Source organism: Bombina bombina, chromosome 2, assembly GCF_027579735.1.
Source record: "Bombina bombina isolate aBomBom1 chromosome 2, aBomBom1.pri, whole genome shotgun sequence".
Taxonomy (NCBI): domain Eukaryota; kingdom Metazoa; phylum Chordata; class Amphibia; order Anura; family Bombinatoridae; genus Bombina; species Bombina bombina.
The window spans coordinates 525,691,909-525,714,733 of NC_069500.1; the positions used below are offsets into that span (position 1 = coordinate 525,691,909).

General features: G+C 40.1%; 1 protein-coding gene across 1 annotated transcript in view; it reads right to left on the reverse strand.

Moving 5' to 3' along the window:
* Positions 1-22,825, reverse strand: part of CARMIL3 (capping protein regulator and myosin 1 linker 3) — a 252,398-nt gene that overhangs the window by 168,655 nt on the left and 60,918 nt on the right. The window contains exon 21 of the mRNA XM_053702312.1: positions 19,720-19,892. Within this exon, the coding sequence (XP_053558287.1) occupies positions 19,720-19,892 (173 nt within the window). The remainder of the gene's footprint in view (positions 1-19,719; positions 19,893-22,825) is intronic.

The following is a 22,825-nucleotide window of genomic DNA, read 5'->3' on the forward strand; positions in this document are numbered from 1 at the left end:
AAGGATCCTTAAAGGAAGTGCTATCTTCCATAGGAATAGTGGTACGTTTAGCAAGAGTAGAAATAGCCCCATCAACTTTGGGGATTTTTTCCCAAAACTCTATAGATTTTGCTGGTAAAGGATACAATTTTTTAAACCTTGAAGAAGGAATAAAAGAAGTACCTGGCTTATTCCATTCCTTAGAAATCATATCAGAAATAGCCTCAGGAATGGGAAAAACCCCTGGGGAAACCACAGGAGGTTTAAAAACAGCATTTAAAAGTTTATTAGACTGAACGTCAAGAGGACTGGTTACCTCAATATCCAAAGTAATTAACACTTCTTTTAATAAAGAACGCATATACTCTATTTTAAATAAATAAGTAGATTTGTCGGTGTCAATGTCTGAGGAAGGATCTTCTGTTTCAGATAGATCCTCATCAGAAGAGGATGAATTATTATGTTGTTGGTCATTTGAAATTTCATCAGCTAAATGAGAAGTTTTAAAACACCTTTTACATTTATTAGAAGGTGGAAATGCAGACAAAGCCTTCATAATAGAATCAGAAACAAATTCTTTAAAATTTACAGGTATATCATGCACATTAGAAGTTGAAGGAACTGCAACTGGCAATGTACTATTACTGATAGAAACACTATCTGCATGTAAAAGTTTATCATGACAACTATTACAAATGACATTCAGTGGAATAATTTCTACAATTTTACAACAAATGCACTTAGCTTTGGTAGAACCGATGTCAGGCAGCAATGTTCCAGCAGAAACTTCTGAGGCAGGATCAGATTGGGACATCTTGCACAATGTAAGAGAAAAAACAACATATAAAGCAAAATTATCTATTTCCTTATATGACAGTTTCAGGAATGGGAAAAAATGCAATAGCATAGGCCTCTGAAAGCAAAAAGCAAGAGGCAAACAAACAAGGGGTATTGAAATAATGAAAAAAGTTTGGCGCCAAGTATGACACACAACGTAACGTAAACTCTTTTTTGGTGCCAAAAATAACCGGAAATGACACACTTGCGTCACTAATGACGCCGCCGTGTGAAAGGTCTCGGCGTCACGTATGACGCCGGAAATGACGAAGTTGCATCATAAACGTACTTTTTCGCGCCAAAAAGAATTTCGTGCCAAGAATGACGCAATAAAGTTTAGCATTTGACGCACCCGTGGGCCTAATACCCGCAATTGCAAGAAGTAGTCAATTGAAAAAAAGACTAAACCCCAGGTAAGAAATACATTTCTTAAAAATGTTTACATTCCCAAATATGAAACTGACAGTCTGCAGAAGGAAATACATGAACCTGACTCATGGCAAATATAAGTACAATACATATATTTAGAACTTTATATAAATGCATAAAGTGCCAAACCATAGCTGAGAGTGTCTTAAGTAATGAAAACATACTTACCAAAAGACACCCATCCACATATAGCAGATAGCCAAACCAGTACTAAAATGGTTATTAGTAGAGGTAATGGTAAATTGAGAGTATATCGTCAATCTGAAAAGGGAGGTAGGAGATGAATCTCTACGACCGATAACAGAGAACCTATGAAATAGACCCCCGTTAGGGAAATCATCGTATTCAAATAAGTGATACTCCCTTCACATCCCTCTGACATTCGCTGTACTCTGAGAGGAATCGGGCTTCAACAATGCTGAGAAGCGCATATCAACGTAGAAATCTTAGCAAAAACTTACTTCACCACCTCCATAGGAGGCAAAGTTTGTAAAAACTGAATTGTGGGTGTGATGAGGGGTGTATTTATAGGCATTTTGAGGTTTGGGAAACTTTGCCCCTCCTGGTAGGATTGTATATACCATATGTCACTAGCTCATGGACTCTTGCCAATTACATGAAAGAAAAACTCCCTTTCTCCCAGTGACAGTTGAAATAATTGAATCCAACTGAGAACCAAATAACTTATTACCTTGGAAAGAAAGAGATAGCAATCTGGACTTAGAAGTCATGTCAGCATTCCAAGATTTAAGCCACAAAGCTCTTCTAGCTAAAGACATAGATTTAACATCAATTTTGATGATATCAAAAATGGCATCACAAATAAAATGATTAGCATGTTGAAGTAAGCGAACAATGCTAGATAAATCAGAATCCAATTTTTCAACCAAAAGGTTGATGCAGCAGCAACATAAGCCAAAGAAATTGCAGGCCTGAGAATATGATCCAAATATAAATAGGCTTTCCTTAGATAAGATTCAAGTTTCCTATCTAAAGGATCTTTAAAAGAAATACTATCTTCAATAGGAATAGTAGTACGTTTAGCAAGAGTAGAGATAGCCCCATCAACTTTGGAGATCTTTTCCCAAAACTCCAATGTAACTGCTGGCAAAGGATACCATTTTTTTAAACCTTGAAGAAGGAATAAAAGAAGTACCAGGCCTATTCCATTCCTTAGAAATCATATCAGAAATAGCATCAGGAACTGGAAAAACCTCTGGAGTAACCACAGGAGGTTTATAAACAGAATTTAAACATTTACTAGTTTTAATATCAAGAGGACTAGTTTCCTCAATATCCAATGTAATCAACACTTCTTTTCACAAATTACGAATATACTCCATTTAAAATAAATAAGTAGATTTGTCAGTGTCAATATCTGAGGAAGGATCTTCTGAACCAGATAGAGCCTCATCAGAGGAGAATAATTCAGTATGTTGTCGGTCATTTGAAATTTCATCAACTTTATGAGAAGTTTTAAAAGACCTTTTACATTTATTAGAAGGCGGGATGGCAGACAAAGCTTTCTGAATGGAATCAGCAATAAATTATTTTAAATTCACAGGTATATCTTGTACATAAGATGTTGAAGGAACAGCAACAGGCAATGTACTATTACTGATGGACACATTATCTGCATGTAAAACTTTATCATGACAACTATTACAAACCACAGCTGGAGATATAATCTTCACAAGTTTACAACAAATGCACTTAGCTTTGGTAGAACTGTTATCATGCAGCAGGGTTCCAACAGAGATTTCTGAGACAGGATCAGATTGAGACATCTTGCAAAATGTAAGAGAAAAAAACAACATATAAATGAAATAATAAATTATCAATTTCCTTATATGGCAGTTTCAGAAATGGGAAAAAATGCAAACAGCATAGCCCTCTGAAATAGAAAAAAGGCAAGAGGCATATAAGAATGGGGTTTTAAATAATAAAATTATTTGGCGTCAAGTATGACGCACAGCGTAACTGAAAATTTTTTGGCGCTAACAACATCCGGAAATGACACACTTGCGTCATTAACGATGCAACCTTGTGTAAGGAACTCGGCGTCAACTAAGACGCCGAAAATGACGAATTTGCATCATCGGACGTACTTTTGCACCAAAAAAATTCTCGCGCCAAGAATAACGCAATAAACTTCGGCATTTTGTGCCCTCGTGGGACTAATTTTGCCCACAAAATTAAAAGAAAAAAACAGTCAATTTGAAAAAAGACTAAACCCCAGGTAAGAAAAATATTACCTAAATATGTTTTTCCCCAAATATGAAACTGACAGTCTGCAAAAAGAAATACATAAACCTGACTCATGGCAAATATACTGTAAGTACAATACATATATTTAGAACTTTATATTAATGCATAAAGTGCCAAAGCATAGCTGAGGGTGTCTTAAAGGACCAGTAAACACAGTAGATTTGCATAATCAACAAATGCAAGATAACAAGACAATACAAAAGAATTTACTCTGAATTTCAAATGAGTAGTAGATTTTTTTCTAACAAATTTCAAAGTTATGTATATTTCCACTCCCCCCTGTACCATGTGATAGCAATCAGCCAATCGACGATCGTCTGGGGTTGTCATGTTCCTTGTTCAGAGGAGAATTGCCTGGTATTTCGGGGCTGGACTGACCTTAATTGGCAGGATCAGACTGATATACTTCAGGAAAGTTTTCTTCTGTGAAAAGCACACTAGTCTAAAAGAGGCTGCTTCCGGGTGGTAAATCGCCATAGAACAAGCCACTGAGCTGTTGTTCGTTCCTGTTAGAGCACTTCTCTCTTTGTATGCAAAGCAATCAGCCAATCACAAATGCATATACGTATAGTCTGAATTCTTGCACATGCTCAGTAGGAGCTGGTGACTCAAAAAGTGTAAATATAAAAGAATGTGCACATTTTTTTAAATGGAAGTAAATTGTAAAGTTGTTTAAAATTACATGCTGTATCTGAATAATGAAAATTTAATTTGACCTGAGTGTCCTTTTAAGTAATAAAAACATACTTACCGAAAGACACCCATCCACATATAGCAGATAGCCACACCAGTACTGAAACGGTTATCAGTAGAGGTAATGGTATATGAGAGTATATCGTCGATCTGAAAAGGGAGGTAGGAGATAAATCTCTACGACCGATAACAGAGAACCTATGAAATAGATCTCTTGTGAGGAAAACCATTGCATTCAATAGGTGATACTCCCTTTACATCCCTCTGACATTCACTGTACTCTGAGAGGAACCGGGCTTCAAAATGCTGAGAAGCGCATATCAACGTAGAAATCTTAGCACAAACTTACTTCACCCGCTCTATAGGAGGCAAAGTTTGTAAAACTGAATTGTGGGTGTGGTGAGGGGTGTATTTATAGACATTTTGAGGTTTGGGAAACTTTGCCCCTCCTGGTAGGATTGTATATCCCATACATCACTAGCTCATTGACTCTTGCCAATTGCATGAAAGAAAGAGCCTTTTTTATATTTACCTATCAAAACTATATCATTTTTTTTTAGTAGACAACCAAAAGTATTGATCTAGGCCCATTTTTGTATATTTCATGCCACCACTTCACCATCAAATGCGATCAAATAAAAAAAAGTTAACTTTTTCACAATTTTAGGATTCTCACTGAAATTATTTACAAACAGCTTGTGCAATTATAGCACAAATGGTTGTAAATGCTTCTCTGGGATCCCCTTTGTTTAGAAAAAATATATGCTTTGGAATTGCTTTTTGGTAATTAGAAGGCAGCTAAATGCCGCTGCGCACCACACTTGTATTATGCCCAGCGGTGAAGGGGTTAATTAGGTAGCTTGTACGGTTAATATTAGCTTTAGTGTAGAGATCAGCCTCCCACCTGACACATCCCAACCCCGATCTCTCCCTGACCCCCCTCAAACAGCTCTATTCCCTCCCCCACCTTACAATTGTCACTGCCATCTTAAGTTACTGGCAGAAAGTCTGCCAGTATGAAAATAAAAGTCTTTTATTTTATTAGAAAAAAAATTAAAAAATATATTTGCTGCAGTGTAGGTTCCCCCCTTACCCCCATCCTCCCTGATCCCCCTCAAAAAAGCTCTCTAACCCACCACCCTCTACCTATTTGCCACCATCTTAAGTAGTGGCAGTTGTACCCAGTTTGCTGCAAAATTGGCTGCCGACCCTCAAAACACTACCCCCTCCTAGATCACTTTCTGTTAACGGATCCCATATGGGATCCTCCTCATTGCCCCTCCTCCCCCCTCAATGACGTAGTTTTTGGGTGTTTTTCTTAAATTCCCTGTAGCGTTGCCGAGCGGTCCCACCCACTCCCGCCCTCCTCCCACCTCCAGTGATGGGCCGCCCACCCGCCTCCCTCCTTACCCTTCAACTCACCAATGATCGGCACCACTGCTGTCCAATGCAGAGAGGGCCACAGACTGTCCCTCTGTGCAACTGTAACTCTGCAAATCTATTTCTGCAGTGCCCCACTCGTGCCCCACTTTTTTGTCTTGTATTTTTTATTTTAATGTAGAAGTCATTGGTGTAAGGTTAGAAAGTAATGTAGAAAGGCAGGAAATACACGTAATCGACTCCCCACAAATGTAGTGAAAGCCGATACAGGGCTAGATTACAAGTGGCACACTAACTGTAGCACGCATGTGATATGGGGTATTTTGCAGCTCTATGCGCACAACGGAAATAGTGCGTGTATCATAGTGAAAGTAAACATGTACGCTTGAGTGCAATCAAATCTAACGAGTTTCAGGTTAGCACAACTTCACAGCTCTGGTTAAGTGTTCTGTGACAAAAAAATGTCACAAAAAACATATTTAACAGTGCAGTTACACTCATTAACACTGATAAAAAAATGCATAAAACAGTTATAAGGGCTCAAAAATATAACGTCCTAGGTAGTAGGGGAAAAAAAGGCAGGCAGAGAGCTTTAACATAGAGATACATAAATACACATGTCTAAATATGTATATGTATATACTGTATATATATATATATATATATATCTTATATGTTTATATGACTGTTCGTATGAATGTATCTACAATGGCAAGAAAAAGTATGTGAACCTTTTAGAAATGACTGTATTTATGTATAAATGTGTCTTAAAATCTGGTTTGATGTTCATATGTTACAGTAATCAACAAACACGACCTGTTTTAACTAATAACACACAAATTATTGTATTGTTCTTGTACATATTGAATATATCATTCAAATATTCACAGTATAGGTTGGAAAAAGTATGTGAAACCCTAGGCTAATGACTTCAAGAAAAGCTAATTAGATTTGGAAATTGGCAAACCTGGTGTCCAATAATTGAAAGCTGGAAAGGGTTAAAAGTTATCTCAAAGAGCTTAGATATGTAGCTGTCCACTGTTAGGAAAATTGTCTATAAATGAAGATGATTTAGTACTGTGGCTACTCTACTTAGAAGTGACCATCCAGCCAAGATTACTTAAAGGGCACACCACACAATTCTGAATGAGGTAAAAAAGCTAAAAACATGAAGAAATCATTGGAACTGGTTAACATCTTTATTTATGAGTCTACTATATGGAAAACATTGAACAGGCATGGTGTCTATGGCAGGACACCACAAAAAAAGCCACTGCTTTCCCAAAAAACATTACTGAAGGTTGCTAAAGACATATTTAAGACTCCACAACACTACTGGGAAAATGTTTTGTGGACTGATGAAACTAAGGTTTAGTTGTTTGGGAAGAACACACAGGACTATGTATGGCGTAAAAAGGGCACCACATACCAACATGAAATCATCATCCCATCGGTTAAGTACTGTGGAGGGAGCATTATGATTTGGAGCTGCTTTGGGTCCTGGACCACTTGCCATCATCGAGGGAAAAATTTATCAAAATACACAGGATAATATTGGGATGGCTGTGCCCCAGCTGGAGCTCAGTAAGAGTTGGGTGATGCACAGGACAATGATCCTCAACATCAAAGTAAACCCACTACACAATGGCTTCCTTTTAGAGTGGCCCAGTCAGAGCCCAGACATTAACCCCATAGAGATGCTGTGGAATGACCTCAAGAGAGCTACGAATATGGCTGAGCTGAAGCAGTTCTGTAAGAAAAATTTCTCTTGAACGTTGTACAGGTTTTATCCGCAGCTACTGAAAACGCTTGGTTGAGATTATTGCTGCCAAAGGAGGATCAACAAGCTATTAAATCCAAGTGTACAATTACTTTTTCCACAGCACTGTGAATATTTAATGGAATGTGTTCAATGAAGGCATGAAAGATTATATTTGTTTGTGTGTTGTTAGCTTAAGTGCATTGTGTTTGTCTATACTTGTGACTTTGATGAAGAGGAGATGACATTTTTTGACCAATTCATGAAGAAAACCAACTAATTTCAAAGGGTTCAAATACTTTTTTCTTGCCACTGTATTTATATGTGTATATATGTATTTACAGACATATAAACACATAAACACATATGTAAACATATATAGACATGAAAGTGAAGTAGCTGGAAACATATTTATGCAATATTCATATTTAATAAAGTGTTTAACTGTTTATGCACTGTAAATATTTCACATTCCAAAGTTCTTCACGTAGGGAAATAACATAAATTATGCTTACCAGATAATTTAATTTCCTTCTGTATAATAAGGAGAGTCCACGGCATAATTCCTTACTGTTCGGAAATACTGAACCTAGCCACCAGGAGGAGGCAAAGACACCCCAGCCAAAGGCTTAAATACCTATACCACTTCCCCCATCCACCAGTCATTCTACTGAGGGAACAAGGAGCAGTAGGAGAAATATCAGGGTGTAAATGGTGCCAGAAGAAAAACATAATTTAGAGGGCCGCTCATCGGAGAACACGGGCAGGGCCATGGACTCTCCTTATACAGAAGGAAATTAAATTATCTGGTAAACATAATTTATGTTCTCTTAAGAAGAGTCCACGGCATCATTCCTTACTTTTGGGAAACTTATACCCAACCTCTAGAGGACACTGAATGATAACGGGAGGGACAAAAAGAGAGACAGACCCTAATCTGAGGGCACCACAACCTGCAAAACCTTTCTCCTGAAAGCTGCTTCAACCGAAGCAAAAACATCAAACTTGTAAAATTTAGAAAAAGTATGTAAGGAGGACCAGGTAGCCGCCTTACAAATCTGATCCATAGAGGCCTCGTTCTTAAAGGCCCAAGAGGAAGCCACTGCTCTAGCAGAATGAGCAGTAATCTTCTGAGGAGGTTTATGTCCCGCTGTCTCATAAGCAAAGCGGATAACGCTCCTTGACGAAAAAGATAAGGAAGTCAAAGAGACCTTCTGTCCCTTACGCTTCCCGGAATAGACAACAAACAAGGAAGAAGTTTGTCTAAAATCCTCAGTAGCCTGAAGATAGAACTTCAAGGCACGAACCACGTCCAAATTATGAAGCAAATGTTCCTTCGCTGAAGAAGGATTGGGACACAAGGAAGGAACCACAATCTCTTGATTGATGTTGCGGTCTGACACGACCTTAGGAAGAAAACCTAACTTAGTACGTAGGACAGCCTTATCAGAATGGAACACCAGATATGGAGGCTCATATTGCAAGGCGGCAATCTCAGATACTCTGCGCGCAGAAGCAATAGCCAGTAGAAAAAAAACCTTCAAGGACAACAATTTAATGTCAATCTCATGCATAGGCTCAAACGGAGCCCATTGCAAAACCTTTAAACAAGAATTAGACTCCAAGGAGGAGCCTTAGATCTAAACACAGGTCTGATCCTAATCAGAGCCTTAACAAAGGACTGTACATCGGGAAGCTCCGAAAGCCTCTTGTGCAGTAAAACAGATAGGGCTGAAATCTGTCCCCTCAGGGAACTGGCAACCTTAACTTTATGCCAGGAAAACCTGCGCTCTTCACACCAGAATAAGCAGGTTCTCCACACCTTATGATAGATGTGAGGAGTAACCGGTTTACGAGCTTGAATGAGAGTATCAATCACTCTCTCAGAAAAAACTCTCTTGTCTAGGACTAAGCACTCAATCTCCACACAGTCAGCCTCAGAGAACCTAGATTTTGATGAACAAAAGGACCTTGTTCCAGCAGATCCCTGCGACAAGGTAACTTCCACGGAGATGATGACATCCCCACCAGATCCGCGAACCACATCCTTCACGGCCACGATGGAGCAATTAGTATCACTGATGCCTGCTCCTGCTTGATGACATGAGGAAGAAGTGGAAACGGCGGGAAAAGGTAAATTATACTGAACCTCCAAGGCACCGCTAATGCATCTATTAGCTCCGCCTGAGGATCCCTGGACCTCGACTTATATCTGGGTAGCTTGGTATAGAGACGAGATGCCATGAGGTCTATCTCCAGCGTTCCCCACCTGTTGCATATCTCTGCAAACACTTAGGGATGGAGAGACCATTCTCCTGGATGAAAGGATTGTCTGCTGATAAAATCCACTTCCCAGTTGTCCACACCCGGAATGTGGATCGCTGACAGCGAACAGCTGTGGGCCTCCGCCCACTCCAGAATTTGAGATGCCTCCCACATTGCTAGGGAGCTGCTCATTCAACCATGATGGTTGATGTAAGCCACCAGGGTTTATTTGTCTGATTGGAATCTGATAAACCGGGACAAACCCAGAAGGGGCCAAGCCTTCAGAGCACTGAAGATTGCCCAAAATTCCAGAATGTTGATCGTGAGGGACCACCATACACTGAGTCTGTGCCTTCTTGGCACCCAAAACAGCTCCCCATCCTGATAGACTTGCGGCCGTAGTCACAATCTCCCAGGATGGTCTTAAGAAGGATGTCCCTCGGGACAGATGATCTGGACAGAGCCACCAAGAGAGCGATTCTCTCGACTGATTGTCCAGAGAAATCTGTTGAGACAGATCCGAATGATCGCCGTTCCACTGCCTCAGCATGCACGGTTGCAGCGGTCTGAGACGGAATCTGGCAAAGGGAATGATGTTCATGCTGAACACCATGAGACCAATTACCTCCATACACTGAGCCACAGAGGGCCTAAAGGAGGCCCAGAGGGCAAGACATGCCGAAGAAAGCTTGCAACGTCTCTGGTCTGTTAGAAATATCCTCATGAGGGGACATTTCGAGACACTTGAGGACAGACCCCGCACGCACCCCAGAAAGGCTTCCCTCTTTTCTGGTCTGGACGACAGACTTGAGAGCAGAAACTTGCCCTTGGTTGGATAAGACTTGAAACCTATATTGTATCCATGAGCTATGACCTCCAGGACCCATGGATCCTGCACGTCCCTGAACCAAGCATCTGAAAAGAGCGTCAGTCTGCCACCTACATGATCCAGCGCTGGATTTGGAGCCGCCCCTTCATGACGATTTAGTCTCGGCGGGCTTCTTGCTCTGCTTGGATTTATTCCAGGACTGAGCCGGCTTCCGAGTACTCTTCGTTTGCTCGGGCTTAACGGAGGGCTGCTGTCGTTGGGATTTATCAGAACGAAAGGAACAAAACATTTTTTTTTTATCTTGCTTTTGGAACGCACCCTTGCCCCCTGTAACCGTGGAGATAATGGAGTCCAGGCCTGGACCAAATAAAATCTTTCCCTTAAAGTGGAGGGACTTAGAAGTCATATCCGCAGACCAGGACTTCAGCCAGAGCGCCCGACGGGCCTGAACAGAAAAACCAGAAACCTTAGCATTTGGCGAATAATCTGTATGTTAGCATCATAGATAAAAGAATTGGCAATTCTCAAGGCTATAATTATTTTCCTGGATAACGTTGAGGGTACCCTCCACCTCGATCAATTCCGATAAGGAGTCAAACCAGTAGGTAGCTGCCGCAGCAACCGCAGCAACGGCCGCTGCCATTTGAAACAAGTATCCCGTATGTTTAAACATCTTCCTTAGAAGAGTTTCCATCTTCTTATCCATTGGCTCTCTGAACGACAAGCTATCCTCAAGCGGGATAGTAGTACGTTTGGCAAGTGCAATCCACCTTAGGGACGGAACCCCACAACTCCAATTGAGAGTCCGGGACCAGGAATAATTTTTTAAAGGAAGATACAATTCTGTCTAATTTATGTCACAAAAGGCAAAGAATGAATGGGGATGGGGGAAGTGGGAAAGGTATTTAAGCCTTTGGCTGGGGTGTCTTTGCCTCCTCCTGGTGGCCAGGTTAAGTATTTCCCAACAGTAAGGAATGATGCCGTGAACTCTCCTTATATTAAGAAGGAAATAAGTATTTTTAAATATATATATATATATATACAGTGTGTTTGTATATTTATATATATATATATATTTGTATACAGTATATATATATATATATATATATATATATATATATAGATTTCACCCAAAAAACATCATATATATACTGTATATAATAAATAGAAGATATTCTATGTGAAGAACATTGGAATGTGAAATATTTATATTTCATGTCGGGTTAAGCACTCTTGAAGAAACACGGTAGGGTTAGCGCACGAGTTTGGTTGTTAGTTGCAGTTTGTGCACTCCATTGACATCTATGGGGGGATAGATTAACGTGGTTGCGATATTCTAAGTTCCACTTTTTGTGAGCATTGGGTATTCGCTTGCATGTTAACTTTTTCAACTTTTTCAACTTTCAAAAAGCCTCTGTCTGGCGTAATTAGAGTGTGAGCACTAAATAGAACAACACTTGTAATCTAGCACACAGTGAGATAACAAATACTCACAATGGCTATTGTGAATCTATAATAAGGCAACATAACAAATAGTGACCCAGATTACGAGTTTTGCGTTAGAGGCTATGCGGTGCTATCGAGTAGTTTTCCCTCACTGCTCACTTACCTACAGCGCTGGTATTACGAGTTTTCAGAAACCCGTCGTTAAAAGATAAGAAGTGAGCGTTGAGCAAAATTTTGCTCATTACCGCACTGAGCTGGTCGTACGTGCTTGTGCACGATTTCTCCATAGCAATCAATGGGGAGAGCCGGCTGAGAAAAAGTCTAACACCTGCAAAAAAGCAGCGTAAAACTCAGTAACGCAGCCCCATTGATTCCTATGGGGAAATAAAAGTTATGCCTGCACCTAACACCCTAACATGAACCCCAAGTCTAAACACCCCTACACTTATTAACCCCTATATTAACCCCTAATCTGCCACCCACGACATCGCCGACACCTAAATTATAATTATTAACCCCTAATCTGCAGCTCCGGACACCGCCGCCACCTAGATTATATGTATTAACCCCTAATCTGTTGCCCCCAACATCGCCGACACCTACATACTATTTATTAACCCCTAATCTGCCGCCCCCAATGTCGCCGCAACCTACCTACATTTATTAACCCCTAATCTGCCGTCCCCAACGTCACTGCCACTATATTAAAGTTATTAACCCCTAAACCTAAGTCTAACCCTAACACCCCCTAACTTAAATATAATTACAATAAATCTAAATAAATATTCCTATCATTAACTAAATTATTCCTATTTAAAACTAAATACTTACCTGTAAAATAAACCTTAAGCTAGCTACAATATAACTAATAGTTACATTGTAGCTATCTTAGGCCTAGATTTAGAGTTCGGCGGTAGCCGTCAAAACCAGCGTTAGAGGCTCCTAACGCTGGTTTTTACCGCCCACTGGTATTTGGAGTCAGTCAGGAAAGGGTCTAACGCTCACTTTGCAGCCGCGACTTTTCCATACCGCAGATCCCCCTACGCCATTTGCGTATCCTATCTTTTCAATGGGATCTTTCTAACGCCGGTATTTAGAGTCTTGGCTGAAGTGAGCGTTAGAAATCTAACGACAAAACTCCAGCCGCAGAAAAAAGCCAGTAGTAAAGAGCTTTCTGGGCTAACGCCGGTTTATACAGCTCTTAACTACTGTGCTCTAAAGTACACTAACACCCATAAACTACCTATGTACCCCTAAACCGAGGCCCCCCCACATCGCCGCCACTCTATTAAAAATTTTTAACCCCTAATCTGCCGCTCCGTACACCGCCGCCACCTACGTTATCCCTATGTACCCCTAATCTGCTGCCCCTAATACCGCCGACACCTACATAATATTTTTTAACCCCTAATCTGCCGCCCCCAACGTCACCGCCACCTACCTACACTTATTAACCCCTAATCTGCCGACCGGACCGCCCCGCTACTATAATAAATTTATTAACCCCTAATCCGCCTCACTCCAGCCTCAATAACCCTATAATAAATAGTATTAACCCCTAATCTGCCCTCCCTAACATCGCCGACACCTAACTTCAAGCATTAACCCCTAATCTGCCGACCGGAGCTCACCGCTACTCTAATACATTTTTTAACCCCTAAAGCTAATTCTAACCCTAACCCTAACACCCCCCCTAAGTTAAATATAATTTTTATCTAACAAAATAAATGAACTCTTATTAAATAAATTATTCCTATTTAAAGCTAAATACTTACCTTTAAAATAAACCCTAATATAGCTACAATATAAATTATAATTATATTGTAGCTATTTTAGGATTAATATTTATTTTACAGGCAACTTTGTATTTATTTTAACCAGGTACAATAGCTATTAAATAGTTAATAACTATTTAATAGTTACCTAGTTAAAATAATTACAAAATTACCTGTAAATAAATCCTAACCTAAGTTACAATTAAACCTAACACTACACTATCAATAAATTAATTAAATAAAATACATACAATTATCTACAATTAAACCTAACACTACACTATCAATAAATTAATTAAATACAATACCTACAAATAAATACAATTAAATAAACTAACTAAAGTACAAAAATAAAAAAGAACTAAGTTACAAAAAATAAAAAAATATTTACAAACATTAGAAAAATATTACAACAATTTTAAACTAATTACACCTACTCTAAGCCCCCTAATAAAATAACAAAGACCCCCAAAATAAAAAAATGCCCTACCCTATTCTAAAATTAAAATAGAAAAGCTCTTTTACCTTACCAGCCCTGAAAAGGGCCCTTTGCGGGGCATGCCCCAAAGAATTCAGCTCTTTTGCCTGTAAAAAAAAAAACATACAATACCCCCCCCCCAACATTACAACCCACCACCCACATACCCCTAATCTAACCCAAACCCCCCTTAAATAAACCTAACACTAAGCCCCTGAAGATCTCCCTACCTTGTCTTCACCACGCCGGGTTCACCGATCGATCCAGAAGAGCTCCTCCGATGTCTTGATCCAAGCCCAAGCGGGGGGCTGAAGATGTCCATGATCCGACTGAAGTCTTCATCCAAGCGGGAGCTGAAGAGGTCCATGATCGGGCTGAAGTCTTCATCCAAGCGGGAGCTGAAGAGGTCCATGATCGGGCTGAAGTCTTCTATCAAGCGGCATCTTCAATCTTCTATCTTCAGGATCCATGTTCATCCCGCCGACGCGGAACATCCATCTTCACCGACGACTTCCCGACGAATGACGGTTCCTTTAAGGGACGTCATCCAAGATGGCGTCCCTTGAATAGAATCCTATCAGCCAATCGGAATTCGAGGGACGCCATCTTGGATGAAGTCCCTTAAAGGTACCGTCATTCGTCGGGAAGTCGTCGGTGATGATGGATGTTCCGCGTCGGCGGGATGAACTACATGGATCCGGAAGAAAGAAGATTGAAGATGCCGCTTGATAGAAGACTTCAGTCGGATTATGGACCTCTTCAGCTCCCGCTTGGATGAAGACTTCAGCCGGATCACGGACATCTTCAGCCCCCCGCTTGGGCTTGGATCAAGACATCGGAGGCTCTTCTGGATCGATCGGTGAACCCGGCGTGGTGAAGATAAGGTAGGGAGATCTTCATGGGCTTAGTGTTAGGTTTATTTAAGGGGGGTTTGGGTTAGATTAGGGGTATGTGGGTGGTGGGTTGTAATGTTGGGGGGGGAAGTTTTGTAACTTCCTTGTATTAATTTGTAGGTATTGTATTTAATTAATTTATTGATAGTGTAGTGTTAGGTTTAATTGTAGATAATTGTAGGTAGTTTATTAAATTTATTTAATGATAGTGTAGTGTTAGGTTTAATTGTAACTTAGGTTAGGATTTATTTTACAGGTAATTTTGTAATTATTTTAACTAGGTAACTATTAAATAGTTATTAACTATTTAATAGCTATTGTACCTGGTTAAAATAAATACAAAGTTGCCTGTAAAATAAATATTAATCCTAAAATAGCTACAATATAATTATAATTTATATTGTAGCTATATTAGGGTTTATTTTACAGGTAAGTATTTAGCTTTAAATAGGAATAATTTATTTAATAAGAGTTAATTTATTTCGTTAGATTTAAATTATATTTAACTTAGGGGGGTGTTAGTGTTAGGGTTAGACTTAGCTTTAGGGGTTAATACATTTATTAGAGTAGCGGTGAGATCCGGTCGGCAGATTAGGGGTTAATTATTGTAGGTAGGTGAAGACGACGTTGGGGGCAGCAGATTAGGGGTTAATAAATATAATATAGGGGTCGGCGGTGTTAGGGGCAGCAGATTAGGGGTACATAGGTATAATGTAGGTTGCGGCGGTGTACGGAGCGGCAGATTAGGGGTTAATAATAATATGCAGGGGTCAGCGATAGCGGGGGCGGCAGATTAGGGGTTAATAAGTGTAAGAAAGATAAGCAAGGTCTCCAGCACTTTGTCAAACCAACTTTATTCAGACACAAATAGCGACGTTTCGGTGTCACAGCACCTTATTCATGCTAGCATGAATAAGGTGCTGTGACACCGAAACGTCGCTATTTGTGTCTGAATAAAGTTGGTTTGACAAAGTGCTGGAGACCTTGCTTATCTTTCTTATGTGTCTGGGGCTTGGCAGCGCCCTTGGTCTACCGTGCACACTCCACACTCCCAGGTGCTGTTCCCCTCTCGGACTTTGGTTAATAAGTGTAAGGTTAGGGGTGTTTAGACTCGGGGTACATGTTAGGGTGTTAGGTGCAGACTTAGGAAGTGTTTCCCCATAGGAAACAATGGGGCTGCGTTAGGAGCTGAACGCTGCTTTTTTGCAGGTGTTAGTTTTTTTTTCAGCTCAAACAGCCCCATTGTTTCCTATGGGGGAATCGTGCACGAGCACGTTTTTGAAGCTGGCCGTGTCCGTAAACAACGCTGGTATTTAGAGTTGCAGTGGCTGTAAATATGCTATACGCTCCCTTTTTTGGAGCCTAACGCAGGCCTTCGGTGAACTCTAAATACCAGCGGTATTTAAAAGGTGCGGGGGGAAAAAAGCACGCGTAGCTAACGCACCCCTTTGGCCGCAGAACTCTAAATCTAGCCGTTAGGGTTTATTTTTATTTTACAGGCAAGCTTGTATTTATTTTAACTAGGTAGAATAGTTATCAAATAGTTATTAACTATTTAATAACTACCTAGCTAAAATAGATACAAAAGTACCTGTAAAATAAAACCTAACCTAAGTTACACTAACACCTAACACTACACTATAATTAAATAAATTAACTAAATTAAATACAATTACCTAAATTAAATTAAATTAGCTAAAGTACAAAAAAACCCCCACTAAATTACAGAAAATAATAAACAAATTACAGATATTTAAACTAATTAATAACTAACTAATCTAATAGCCCTGTTAAAATAAAAAAAGGATTGAAGTTCAATCCTATTGGCTGATCCAATCAGCCAATAGGATTGAGCTCGCATTCTATTGGCTGATTGGAACAGCCAATAGAATGCAAGCTCAATCCTATTAGCTGATTGGATCAGCCAATAGGATTGAACCTCAATCCTATTGGCTGATTGCATCAGCCAATAGGATTTTTTCAACCTTAATCTAAGGGACGCCATCTTGGATGACGTCACTTAAAGGTACCTTCATTCAGCTTTAGTCGTCAGATAAAGAGGATGCTCCGCGTCGGATGTCTTGAAGATGGACCCGCTCCACGCCGGATGGATGAAGATAGAAGATGCCGCCTGGATGAAGACTTCTGCCCGTCTGGAGAACCACTTCGCCCGGCTTGGATGAAAACTTCTCCCGGCTTCGTTGAGGACTTCGGCCCGGCTTGGATGAAGACTTCTCCCGGTAAGTCGATCTTCAGGGGGTTAGTGTTAGGTTTTTTTTAAGGGTGTATTGGGTGGGTTTTATTTTTAGGTTAGGGACTTTGGGCTGCAATAGAGCTAACTGCCCTTTTAAGGGCAATGCCCATCCAAATGCCCTTTTCAGGGCAATGGGGAGCTTAGGTTTTTTTAGATATTATTTTATTTGGGGGGTTGGTTGTGTGGGTGGTGGGTTTTACTGTTGGGGGGGTTGTTTGTATTTTTTTTACAGGTAAAAGAGCTGATTACTTTGGGACAATGCCCTGCAAAAGGCCCTTTTAAGGGCTATTGGTAGTTTAGCTTAGGCTAGGTTTTTTTTTTTTAGGTTAGGGACTTTGGGCTGCAATAGAGCTAACTGCCCTTTTAAGGGCAATGCCCATCCAAATGCCCTTTTCAGGGCAATGGGGAGCTTAGGTTTTTTAAGATAGTATTTTATTTGGGGGGTTGGTTGTGTGGGTGGTGGGTTTTACTGTTGGGGGGGTTGTTTGTATTTTTTTACAGGTAAAAGAGCTGATTACTTTGGGGCAATGCCCTGCAAAAGGCCCTTTAAAGGGCTATTGGTAGTTTAGTTTAGGCTAGGGCATTTTTTTATTGGGGGGGGGGGGGGCTTTTTTATTTTAATAGGGCTATTAGATTAGGTGTAATTAGTTTAAATATCTGTAATTTGTTTATTATTTTCTGTAATTTAGTGTTTGTTTTTTTGTACTAATTTAATTTAGGTAATTGTATTTAATTTAGTTAATTTATTTAATTATAGTGTAGTGTTAGGTGTTAGTGTAACTTAGGTTAGGTTTTATTTCACAGGTACTTTTGTATTTATTTTAGCTAGGTAGTTATTAAATAGTTAATAACAATTTAATAACTATTCTACCTTGTTAAAATAAATGCAAACTTGCCTGTAAAAAAAACAAAAACTAAAATAGCTACAATGTAACTATTAGTTATATTGTAGCTAGCTTAGGGTTTACTTTACAGGTAAGTATTTAGTTTTAAATAGGAATAATTTAGTTAATGATAGGAATATTTATTTAGATTTATTGTAATTATATTTAAGTTAGGGGGTGTTAGGGTTAGACTTAGGTTTAAGGGTTAATAACTTTAATATAGTGGCGGCGACAGATTAGGGGTAAATAAATAGTATGTAGGTGTCGGCGATGTTGGGGGCAGCAGATTAGGGGTTAATAAATAGTATGTAGGTATCGGTGACGTTGGGGACAGCAGATTAGGGGTTAATAAATGTAGGTAGGTGGCGGCGGTGTCCGGAGCGGCAGATTAGGGGTTAATAATTATAATGTAGGTGTCGGCGATGTCAGGGGTGGCAGATTAGGGGTTAATAAATATAATGTAGGTGTCGGCGATGTTGGGGGCAGCAGATTATGGGTTCATAAATATAATGTAGGTGGCGGCGGTGTCCGGAGCGGCAGATATGGGGTTAATAAGTGTAGGTATGTTGAGGCGACATTGGGGGCGGCAGATTAGGGGTTAATAAATATAATGTAGGTGTCAGCGATGTTGGGGGCAGCAGATTAGGGGTTCATAAATATAATGTAGGTGGCGTCGGTGTCCGGAGCGGCAGAATAGGGGTTAATAAGTGTAGGTAGGTTGCGGCGAAATTGGGGGAGGCAGATTAGGGGTTAATAAATATAATGTAGCTGTCGGCGATGTTGGGGGCAGCAGATTAGGGGTTCATAAATATAATGTAGGTGGCGGCGGTGTCCAGAGCGGCAGATTAGGGGTTAAAAATGTTATTATAATGTTTGCGATGTGGTAGGGCCTCGGTTTAGGGGTTAATAGGTAGTTTATGGGTGTTAGTGTACTTTTTAGCACTTTAGTTATGAGTTTTATGTTACGGCGTTGTACCATAAAACTCATAACTGCTGACTTTAAATGTGTTAGGACTCTTGAACGGGTAGGGTGTGCCACTCACTTTTTGGCCTCCCAAGACAGACTCATAATACCAGCGCTAAGGAAGTCGCATAGAAAAAAGACTTTACAAAGTTTACGTAAGTCGTTTTGCGGTAAGGCCAAAGAAGTGTGTGGTGACCCTAAACCTTCAAGACTCTTAATACCAGCGTGCGTAAAAAAGCAGCGTTAGGACCTCTAGAGGTCCTAACGCTGCTTTTTCACCCTAACGCACAACTCGTAACCTAGCCGAGTGTTTTTTTAAACAGACTTGGTTGAATGATTTTTTTTTATTATCTGTCATGAGATATTATTTATACCCTTAAATAAACTTACATCTCTCTGTTGCTAAGAGAGATGGGGCGTAGCTACTGCTATCAACCTAACCACTATTGAACAATTGTCTGTGTACAAGTAATCAGTCTTTAGCTACCTGAGCAACTATACACTTGAGATGAGGACAGCACAGTTATTTGCACAATGTTGCAATAAACATATTTTTTATACAATGATATTTATTTGAAGTACTTACTTTAGGGTGGTATTAATTTGTAAAGTTTTGCCCAGCATCTTGGCCCCCATATCTGACATTCCGTTCCCACTGATATCCAGTTCATGAAGAGAGGTGTTGCTCCCCAGAGCATTGAGAACAATGCAGGTGCGAGACTTCAGGCGAGAGTCAGCAAGAGACAGAGACTGCAGGGACTGGGAGAGATAAAGGAAGTGGAGAGGGGAAGATAAGAGGGCAAATAGAAAAAAAAATACATATTATTTAATCTATTTCTTTGAACATACTTAAAAATCTCTTGTAGCAGAAATAACATATAGCCATTCTAAAGGTTTATGGGGCGCACTCACTTAAATGTTGATAACTTTTTCTGTAACCGTTGTGCTTACACATGACATTGTAAAAACGTATTTAAAGGGACACTGAACCCAAATTTTTTCTTTTGTGATTCAGATAGAGCATGACATTTTAAGCAACTTTCTAATTTACTCCTATTATCAAATTTTCTTCATTCTCTTATAATCTTTATTTGAAATGCAAGAATGTAAGTTTAGATGCAGGCCCATTTTTTGTGAAAGGGACAGTCTAGTATAAATTAAACTTTCATTATTCATATAGGACTTTTAATTTATATCAACTTTCCAATTTACTTTTATCATCAAATTTGCTTTTTTCTCTTGGTATTCTTAGTTTAAATTAAACCTAGGTAGGCTCATATGCTAATTTCTAAGCCTTTGAGGGTTGCCTCTAATCACAGGCTTTTTAAATCTCTTTTCAACACAAAGACAGAAAGTACACGTGGGCCATATAGATAACACTGTGTTCAGGCACAGGAGGTTATTTAAGATTTACAAAACAATGCTAAATTTAAGACAATAGATAATAAACAGTCACAGTCATGTGATCAGGGGGCTGGAAGAAGGTTCCTAGATACAAGGTAATCACAGAGGTAAAAAGTATATTAATATAACTGTGTTGGTTATGCAAAACTGGGGAATGGGTAATAAAGGGATTATCTATCTTTTAAAACAATAACAATTCTATGTTAGACTGTCCCTTTAAGCCAAATCTTAAAATCAGGCTTGTATTCACTTGGGCCTAGATTTAGAGTTTGGCGGTAGCCGTGAAAACCAGCGTTAGAGGCTCCCAACGCTGGTTTTAGGCTACCGCCGGCATTTGGAGTCAGTCAGGAAAGGGTCTAACGCTCACTTTTCAGCCGCGACTTTTCCATACCGCAGATCCCCTTACGTCAATTGCGTATCCTATCTTTTCAATGGGATCTTTCTAACTCCGGTATTTAGAGTCGTGTCTGAAGTGAGCGTTAGAAATCTCCAGCCGCAGAAAAAAGTCAGTAGTTAAGAGCTTTCTGGGCTAACGCCGGTTCATAAAGCTCTTAACTACTGTACTCTAAAGTACACTAACACCCATAAACTACCTATGTACCCCTAAACCGAGGTCCCCCCACATCGCCGCCACTCGATTAAATTTTTTTAACCCCTAATCTGCCGACCGCCACCTACGTTATACTTATGTACCCCTAATCTGCTGCCCCTAACACCGCCGACCCCTATATTATATTTATTAACCCCTAACCTGCCCCCCACAACGTCGCCGCCAGCTACCTACAATAATTAACCCCTAATCTGCCGTCCGAAAAGCGCCGCCACCTACATTATAGCTATGTACCCCTAATCTGCTGCCCCTAACACCGCCGACCCCTATATTATATTTATTAACCCCTAATCTGCCCCCCTCAACGTCGCCTCCACCTGCCTACACTTATTAACCCCTAATCTGCCGAGTGGATCTCACCGCTACTATAATAAAGTTATTAACCCCTAATCCGGCTCACTCCCGTCTCAATTACCCCTATAATAAATAGTATTAACCCCTAATCTGCCCTCCCTAACATCGCCGACACCTAACTTCAATTATTAACCCCTAATCTGCCGACCTAATCTCGCCGCTACTGTAATAAATGGATTAACCCCTAAAGCTAAGTCTAACCCTAACACTAACACCCCCCTAAATTAAATATAATTTAAATCTAACGAAATAAATTAACTCTTATTAAATAAATTATTCCTATTTAAAGCTAAATACTTACCTGTAAAATAAACCCTAATATAGCTACAATATAAATTATAATTATATTATAGCTATTTTAGGATTTATATTTATTTTACAGGTAACTTTGTATTTATTTTAACCAGGTACAATAGCTATTAAATAGTTAAGAACTATTTAATAGCTAAAATAGTTAAAATAATTACAAATGGGGCGTGTCCGATCAGCGTACCTAACCAGTCGCAACTACTGTTAGCTCTGCTAGATATCTCTCTAATCCGCCGATTTCAGAGCTTTTAACAGCAAATTCTGCAATACAAATTGACAAAATATTGATGCCTCGTGTGTGGTGACAATACTCAACTTTTTATTTGCTGTTTTCATGAAAACGGGGCTGCAGTTCGGAAGCCTAATACCTAGGGCGGCGGCTCACTCAAAGGTAGCAACCCCCCCCCCCCCCCGGCTCCTCCGGGTTACCAGTGCTGGCAGTGGGAGACTGCCTTACTGAACTTTCTCACAAGCAACATTGCATAGCCTAGCATACCGTCACAGAAATATCAGCGTGCCTAATCTGGGCCCCATAACCTACCGGACGGCAGACTATCCTAAAATGGCGACCGCTTGGGAGAAGGAGCTGGAAAAAGAAATTGGTCTGCGCTTTGCCAGACTGGACAATATACTGTACAAGATATATCAAAGATCTTCCTCCCAGGTCCTCACAGAGAACACCGGTTACAATCACTCACACGCCGTCATACCAGATCAGTGCCTTGTTACACATGGATACAAAGATGGCGACCAGAGGGGAGCACTAACAGAGGAGAAACTTCCCCTTCTACCGGCCCACTCGCAGCAGAAGGGTGATCAGGTAGTACTCAACACCTCCAAAGAGGCCAACTACCATCTCTATGACAGAAGGAAAGATCTAACTGGCCCTACGCTACAGACTGCACTGAGGAGTTATGGCGTAACTGAAAGGCAAGCTCATACCCCATGGCTGCTGGATATGACCGCATGGTCCTTCTTCATTCCGGATGAGATAGTGGAAACCACGCTTGAAGAG